The 8534-nt window shown below is 37.3% G+C and overlaps 1 protein-coding gene across 1 annotated transcript; it reads left to right on the top strand.

Moving 5' to 3' along the window:
* The first annotated feature begins 1120 nt into the window (after positions 1-1120).
* Positions 1121-7692, top strand: eif4ebp1 (eukaryotic translation initiation factor 4E binding protein 1). The gene is made up of 3 exons (XM_072455249.1): positions 1121-1395; positions 7111-7287; positions 7356-7692. The coding sequence occupies exons 1-3, from the start codon at positions 1260-1262 to the stop codon at positions 7385-7387; spliced, it is 345 nt and encodes a 114-aa protein (XP_072311350.1). The 5' UTR covers positions 1121-1259; the 3' UTR covers positions 7388-7692.
* Positions 7693-8534: the final 842 nt, after the last annotated feature.

Below are 8534 nucleotides of genomic sequence, written 5' to 3'. Positions count from 1 at the left end.
GTATTGTACCATTTTTAATTGTGAAAAGAATAAAGTTCACCTATAGAACAGATACATGACAATGTAAACGCAATATCATATTAGTCTATCCTAAGGAATGCAACTGCACACATGCACAAAAAATATGTTTTTATGAAAATGTATGTATAAATATGATATAAAAATATCTATATATTTAATTAGAATGCTATGCACCTCATATAGTTGTTCTGGTGTTCTTTAAGCATTATGTAGTCTAAGCATACGCCTTCATCGTGGGGCGTGTAGAGGCTTTGTAGCTAAGACCACTTGATTTCTTTCCTTTTGTATGGTCCTGGAGAGAAGAGGAACAACAGTGAATATGTATACAAGCCTTTCAATCAGAACCCCTCTGACATGAAGATATGTATAGATCATCTCTACCCTGTACACCAGCTCAGAACATTTACAGAAATATAATAAACACAAACATGTGACATACCTGTATTATTACTGTGATGCTTTGGAGGTTGTAAATTACATCACATGATCACAAAGACCATTTGTGTGTAATTTAATTCACTTGTGATAGAACAAAATAAAAGTTGCTTTTAGACTTGATTGTTTTCATATTCAAGAATGTGGTGATGGGGCAGGATGCAGTTTCATTAGTTATCAAAAAATAAATCCACACATCATAAGTCTGATTGTTTTAGAGTAAATAGTGTCGTCAATTTAAAGAGGCAAGGGCTGCAGTAATAGGACTGTAAAATTAACTGCACAGCTTTTATTCTTTGAAAGGTATTCTACATATGTATGTAGACAATGCATATAAATTAGAAAAAAATGTGACAATTGCTTTACACTTAAATAACTAAATACATAATGAGTGTGTTGTCTTTATTTGATATTTGTAGATTGAAAACCACATGAGAAAACATGTGCAAAAACACAGTAAAACATAAAAAAACAGATAAGCAAACAATAGACATAAGTTACAAACCTATGTCTATTGCAGCAAGTTTTTAAAAAATCTAAGTAACGTTTTTTCTTGTTCAATCTATTGATTTGAGTCGAGTGTGTAAAAGAAAAAAAGGGGGAAAAAACTACTAGTGACGCCCCCTGGCCTCAGCCAATCAGCACGCTCCGATGCACGTGCCACTTTAGCGGAAGTGCTTGTTGTTGTGTATTTGCCGTGACCACGTGTGCTCTAGGTCTCCGCTTCTGCTGAGAACTGCTACGCACAAATACGCCCTTTCTTTCCCCGTGGAGCTTAAGCTTTTAGCGCGGTGTAGTTCGACATGTCAGCGGGCAGCCAGAGCACCAGATGCCGGGACATCCCCGCTGTCAGGCGTGTAGCCGTCCTCGATGCAGCCCACATGCCCCAGGAATACTCCACCACTCCGGGAGGGACTCTGTTCAGCACCACGCCCGGAGGTAATGCCCTGTGTCAGGCACAAACTGAGCCCGATCCACGTTCTGTGGAACATTCTGAACCCATGTCCGAGCAATGCGATCGTGAAATATGAGCCACACCATTTGGCTGGACACTGTGTGAATGAAGACAGCATGGCGACTGCAAGCTAGGATAACATGTTTATAACCAGAAGCAAGGCTACTACCAGCTGTCAGCTGACTGTCACAATGTGCATGGACAGCTGGCGAGTTGCCTAGTTTGTCCCCTAAACGAGCTTATGTCCTGTTATAATCACAGTCTCAAAAGGCCTGTGGACAAACAGCAGGGTTAGGCCATTTCCTATAAGACTGAACCACATTGCACAACGGACGGGTTTGTGGAGAGTATTAAAAGGGACTTATTGTTCAAAATTGTTGCATTTTAGTTGTGTTATGATATATTGATTGATACATATTTGAGTCATCTTTAAAAAAAAAAAAAAGATCCTGCAATCAAATGAGTCCTCTGACATTTCTGTTGTCACCTTCACCCTATCTCCACCTACTGCTCCGTGCATCATTTTGATTATACAAAAACATATATATCAGACTCCGGGTCACACATGCAGGGTTAGAACATGAGTAGTAAATGACAACGTGCTGAATGTTATGGTGAAATGCCTTTATGAAGAGGCGTGGCTTCTTTGTAGAACAGGAAGTCAGTGGACCTGTTTCTATTATTACTCCATTTTACATAAATATTGAATTTTAAAAACGTAAAAGGATAATCTATGTATGCTGTAGTTAATACTAAATACCCCAAATCTGCATAATATGTCTTATTTGTTATAATTGTGGTGTAATTGAAAGTCTATGTATGTCTAGGTCTTAAAAATATGTGAGTAAACCTAACTTTTGACCTTTTAGAGTGTTTCCCTTAGATTTCTGCCGTTGTTTGTACCACCACAGTCACAGTCTGCAAACCTGTGGGAAACACTGCTATTATAAAATCCTAAAAGGTTTCCAACCTCATCATCTTTGACCGCATTTAGGGATGCGTCCCGCTACGACGGACCGGTTCTGGACTTGTAAAAAATATAGCACTCAAATACTATATCCTTTTTGTTCTAGAATCTAAACCATCTTAAACCTTCCATTGATCGCAAAATTCGCGCTGGAAAAGACGTAAACACTGCCATGTTATTTTTATTTGTTTTGTAAAATATTTTCATATTCTACTTTTGTAAGTTGCTTTATAGTGATTCAAGTTGACTTTTATGCCAGTTTTTGTAATTCTGTTATTTTACACTGACTTAATTATTTACACTGGTGTATTGTCTGTTAGAAGTTTTTTACCTGACTTTTAATGCCAGTGGATCTGTAACATTAAAGATGGAAATGTGTCTAAAGGCAAAACATTGTATCAGATGAAACAGCTGCTTTGACCCTTGACCCAGACTGACTCTGTCAACAACACTCAACATGCTCTTGTTCCTCAAGTAAAACACATGAATGTGTGTTAGCTAGCTAACAGCTTGTGATTTGTAAGTTGTAACTTCTGTTAAAAAACAGTGAATAAAGCAGACAAGTTAAGTTTATTTCACTCTGCAGTTAAGCCTTGTGTTTGATAGTCGTCCTTGTTCAAGTGTCTTCAACTTAATTGAGCCAAGTAGCTTGTGTTACGCTGTTATAACATTATGCAAATATGGCATGAGTTCAACCGGACTCATTAGGACCTGAACCTAAACCTCTAGATTCGAATCCGGACTTGAACCTGAATGTGGGTTTAGGTATGCATCCCTAACCGCATTTGTTATCATATGAGCCAAGATACTATCACTACAATCAGTCTGATTACTCCATTTACTAGAACACTTAATGACATTACCTCAGCTATTATATCATAAATGTAGCATAAAGCTCAGTGACCGTTGTTACTGATTGTTGATTATTTTGAGTCAGTTTTCCAACGATCTGGAGCCATAATCTATTCACAGCATGTATTTCTTATTTTACCACGGTGTCGTAAAGCACATTCTTTAACATACGGTTTAATGATGGCCGCTCGTGACCGGCGAGTTGAAGGCTTTGTGTGTGTCATTTTTGTTTTCACCGCAGACGATACGAGGGTCTGGGAAAGCTGCAACACATCGCACGTGTTGATTTAAAACCCATCCTGTCCCTTAAGGTTGACGTAGTGTCGGTCAGTTAAGGGACCGTAAAGGTGCGTGTTGATACAAGATAAACGTGTCAGCAGCTGCGGTCCAGACACAGCCTGGGAACGTGGCACGTGCAGCAACTCATTTTGTAGCTTTGTATGCTTTAAACCTGGGACTAACGAGGCAATATGATGAAGAAACTAATTAATTTAAACTCCTCATATTGATCGCAGTGTTTCCCATTATTAGAGGAGACAATGGCGGCCCACCATAGGTTTGCCCTCATTGTCTAAAATAAGCTGAACAATAAATTGGTGTTAAATAATGAATAATTAAATAATAATGAGAAATATATCATAAATGTGTGGGAAACACTGGATCGATTATTTTTTTGTCTTATTAAAAACAAAAAATGGCTTTCAATTAGGGCTGCAGAGACTAATTGTGACTAGCCATAATCGTAGTTGTATTATGAACCCTGTGTCTCTAAAACACGTACCGAAACATCATTTTTATAACCAAGACAGCGGCATTATTGTGTCAAATGTCAAAAAAAAGAACAAACTATTCCTGGATTTAATCATTAATACACTTCTCCATGGTCCACTACTTTTTTGGTTTTGTTTATTTCAAACGTCAAAAACATTGATAAAAACATGCGTTGTTGTACTTTAGGTCTAGTTAATAGTTAGAAAAGGAGTGTGCAGAAGTGCAACATTATCTACACTTTTCAGTACAATGTTTAGTCGTGACAAGTAGCAGTTACAACAGGGATGTCAAGCTTATCAGGTTAATCGATAATCGTGATTATTTAGGTCACAATCTAATCGTAACGACCAAAAAATAACAATCCTGACAATTTTGAAGCATAATTAAGTCTTTTTTGTTCAATCTCTCATCTGAAAAATAGTCTTAGATTCAAAAAACTTCTCTTCTCATGTTCAATTTTATTTTGTCTTTCAGAAAGTACATTTTCATAAAACTGGTCACAACAGTAACATGTCAGACCACGGGAGTAAACAAAAATTAAAGATTTCACGGTCGCAGTCTCAATAATCATGAATAATCGTTAAATCGTTTTTTCTCACAATAATCGCAACACTAAAATTTGACATTGATTATTTACAAGTTAAAAAAGCCGAATGAATTGTACAATACTACAATTTCTGGTAATGATTTATTTATTATTAAAAACCCACAGCCTTGTACCTTGGGAGAACAGTATTTTTATAAACCGTTTTGAATTGCTTAAGATTCTCTTTCTGATTATTCCACCGTTTCAGCCGCAGATTGACAAACAAACTTCTCCTTTTGGTTCTCAAAGCCTGTGTTTTAAAATACATTTGACCTCTCAATTAAAAAGCTTCCTCTTGCTGACAGAAAAGTCTTAGGACACTAGTTTCCAAACATTGTCCAGATGTCTACCATTAAAACTTTTTCCACCTTACTGAAATAATCATTTGCTTTCAATATTCATTTCCAGAACATAAATACAAGATACAATACAATAGTAATAAAAATGTTTTTTATTATTATGCGGATATTTTAAGCACAAATTAATAGCACTTTTTGTCATATTACCATGTGATTTTTCATTATTTCTGATTAGGGATGTCACTATATCAAATTTGTGTCTTATGATTACTGTGAGAAAAAACATCCCGATTTAACAATTATTCACAATTATTGAGAATGTAATGAAACGACAAAGAAATATTTAATTTATATTCGTTCCCATGGTCTAACATGTTGCCTTTCCTCAAGTGTGTGACCGGCTTTACCATATAGAACTTTCTGAAAGACAAAATAAAGTTAAATTTGACAAAAATAGATCAAATAAGTTAATTACATTTAGGTCTATTTTTTAACTCGATTGAACAAAAAAAACTATTATTTTGCTTCTTAAATGGTCCGGAAAGTTCCAATTTAGTTCATATATGTCAAAGTATTTGTGCTGCACAGCTAGTTTCAGTAGTCTTAGTATTGATTAGTATCTGGATCTGAAATCCGCTCCAAACCACATGCTTTTATTGACAGAGAGCTGATCACCGCTGACTGACTCTCCATCTCATTTAATATTTGATTAATTGCACTGCCCCGCCCATGATAATAGCTTACAGATGATCTCATGCTGCTGATCCGTGCTCGTGACATGATCTAACGACGCAAAACAACATGTCAAAAGCTCCGCAGCACGAGAAAACCTTCAGTATGATTGATCAATGCGGGTGTCTGCAGTAGTCCCGAATTACCCTTAAACTAAACAGGAACAAACAGACTAGGGCTGCTAGTTTAGCAATTGAATAACAGTGAACTGGTCTATACACCAGTTCCAAAACATGAGCTGAGAAAATACGTTTTATGACAAAAATCGGGGCGTAATTGTGTGAAAATGACTCCAAAAATGTGTCAATTTGGTGGATTTGATGAGAACACTTTAGTTTTAATCAAGCTTTGCGTTATAAACAACTAATCGATTAATCAAAAGAATATAACAGCTAAATCAATTAGTAAAATGATAGTTTGTTGCAGCCCTAGAATATACCCACAGTGTAGATAAGAACTTAGCTATAATACACAATAAACTTGCAGATCAACATAAATACTGTAGCTGTTGCACTGTTGAGAGATTAACGAGCCATTCATGGGCCGTTACGGAGATGTCTTTGGGCTCATGCACGTTAACAATGAGATAATCACTGCATATTGTGTTTCTGAGTTATTCTTACTGTTAAACTCTGCCTGTTCTCTTTAGCTGCAAACTCTAGTGCGTTTTCATGTCAAATAAAACATGAAATTACTGCTGTTATTATGGGACAAGGTCTCTAGCGCTGTTAACGTTTACAATCACACAAAAAATATGATGATTATCCGATTTCTGAATATGAAATGTCACGTAAACCGTTACATCTGATGTGAGTAATCTGATTTATTTCTGATTGTTCACGGCGCGCAATTTTTTTATTATAAATTATGTCAAAATCCGTGCCTCTTTCTTGTGGGGAATTGTGTTTATTATTAGTATTAGTACTTGTTACTTTATATTGGCATGACCTGGTGAAACTATAATAAAGTAATAATAAAGTGTGAGTGTTTGTGAAAGTAATACGTCGGGTGCACCAGTGTTTGTCAAAGAGAGACCGACCTCTACTTATGATTTGCATTTATTGTTGTTTATAACTATGCCATACTGCAGGGGTGTCCAAACTTTTTTCACAGAGGGTGGCATTTTGAAGCTTATACGGAGCAGAGGGCCACAAACAACCCGAAAATGTCATTTTTTTTTTTGCATTTGACATAGTTTTGATGCCTCCACACCTTTAATAAGACTTGGAACATTAATATTATGTTGGTATAACATCAAAATGCATCAATCTCTCCAATTGAACAGTAAAAACTTCTACTTTTTGTTGTTTGGACCAACTTGGCAGGAAGCCGGAGGGCCGAGAAAAATTGGTCTGAGGGCCGCATTTGGCCCCCTGTCCTTAGTTTGGACATGCCTGCCATACTGTATAAAATGGTAGTACGTGTTTTCCTGGACAGCCAAATATACACACGACCCGGCTAAACAAGTGTCCCGTCGCTGTCACTTTCTCAGGAACCAGAATCATCTACGACCGTAAATTCCTGCTGCAGTGCCGGACTTCTCCGCTGACCCGGACCCCTCCCAACCTGCCGGACATCCCCGGAGTGACCCGACCCGTGAAGCCCGACTCTGACCTGCCCCAAACCACTGTCAACAATAACCATGAGCTCATCCCGGAGGAGACTGCAGGTAAACTATATCTCCTTTGGTGTGATTTGAACCTTTTCTTTGTGACTGTATCAGATGTGTCCTCGCAGGAGACGAGGCCCAGTTTGAGATGGACATCTGAGAAGCTGCTGCCAGGATCACCGTACGATATGAAACTGTCTGTTATTATTGAATGTTGTTTACTACTATGAAAAATAAGCGGTGGGAATGTGAAGCCCAGTTATACTTAAGTAAAAAAAGATGATAAGACAGTATTTTGTGCTGTTGTTGAATAATGAATTAATATTAAAACTGTAGTTGGCGTTCTTCCCGGAGCACCATCTGATATAACAAAGCCATTCACGCTAAAGCTGTTTTTGATGCCTTAAATAGAATATTGTGATAACTTTTTGATATTTATAGTTATAAAAGACAAAGTACAACTAAGCTTGGGGTTGTGTTGTTATTGTTTTTCCTTAATTGGAGTAATATGGTGACCATCTTCTGCTCTGTGTAATCCTGATGTAACATCCAAACCCGGGGTAATTTTTTTTTCTTCTAAAAGTTAAATACTTGTAAAATAAATATAGAAAATGTTTACATGATTCAATTTCATATGTTTTCCACGGAGACACTGCATAGACTTTCAAAAAATAATCAACAAACCATCAAATGTAATAAAAAGGCTTAACACAATTATCAAGATACAAATAATTTATTGCATAGTATATTATACAGATATGGTCAATGTGACCCACAAATCTCATATTTTAAAGAGCTTATATTTTTACAGCAATTTAAATTGTGATGAAAAATACACATCTATAGTGCTAAATTCAGTCGCCATTTTGCCATGTCACATCTTAACCAATAATGTAAATAAATTGGCCGTGGCTGGAGAGCCGCGGCGCGGTCAAATTGCCGCGCAGTTTCAGGGACCGCGGCATTTCCCTTATCGCCCGTTATAGCCTCATGGCTAATTCTAACCCTAAGCCTAAACCTTAACACTAACCTTAACCCGGCGCGGTCTAATACGGCGCTAAAACGCGGTCAAATAGCGGCGCAGTTTCAGGAGCCGCGGCGCGCTGCCGGCAGAAAAATAACATGGCAGTTTCGGCCGCGCGCCGCGGCACTGCAGACATTCCCTAATAAATTACTGTTTTCTTCATTGTGATCCACTTAATTTACAGGTTGACTAAATTTGGGCTTGAGCATGACATAGTAAACTATATTTACAAAAAAGCTAAAAAATAATTTAAAGAGCAGTGTCCTTGAATGCCATGCATTAC

The sequence above is a fragment of the Eucyclogobius newberryi genome, unplaced genomic scaffold (assembly GCF_026437365.1).
Source record: "Eucyclogobius newberryi isolate DKJ021-1_F unplaced genomic scaffold, fEucNew1.0.hap1 SCAF_2, whole genome shotgun sequence".
Classification (NCBI taxonomy): domain Eukaryota; kingdom Metazoa; phylum Chordata; class Actinopteri; order Gobiiformes; family Gobiidae; genus Eucyclogobius; species Eucyclogobius newberryi.
The sequence above is the reverse complement of the archived record's forward strand: the minus strand, read 5'-3'. Positions and strand labels throughout refer to the sequence as shown.

Coding starts and splice junctions, on each gene's coding strand:
- eif4ebp1 (XM_072455249.1), top strand. CDS start 1,260: ATGTCAGCGGGCAGCCAGAGCACCAGATGCCGGGACATCCCCGCTGTC. Junction 1,396..7,110: donor GTTCAGCACCACGCCCGGAG/GTAATGCCCTGT, acceptor TCACTTTCTCAG/GAACCAGAATCATCTACGAC. Junction 7,288..7,355: donor CATCCCGGAGGAGACTGCAG/GTAAACTATATC, acceptor GTGTCCTCGCAG/GAGACGAGGCCCAGTTTGAG.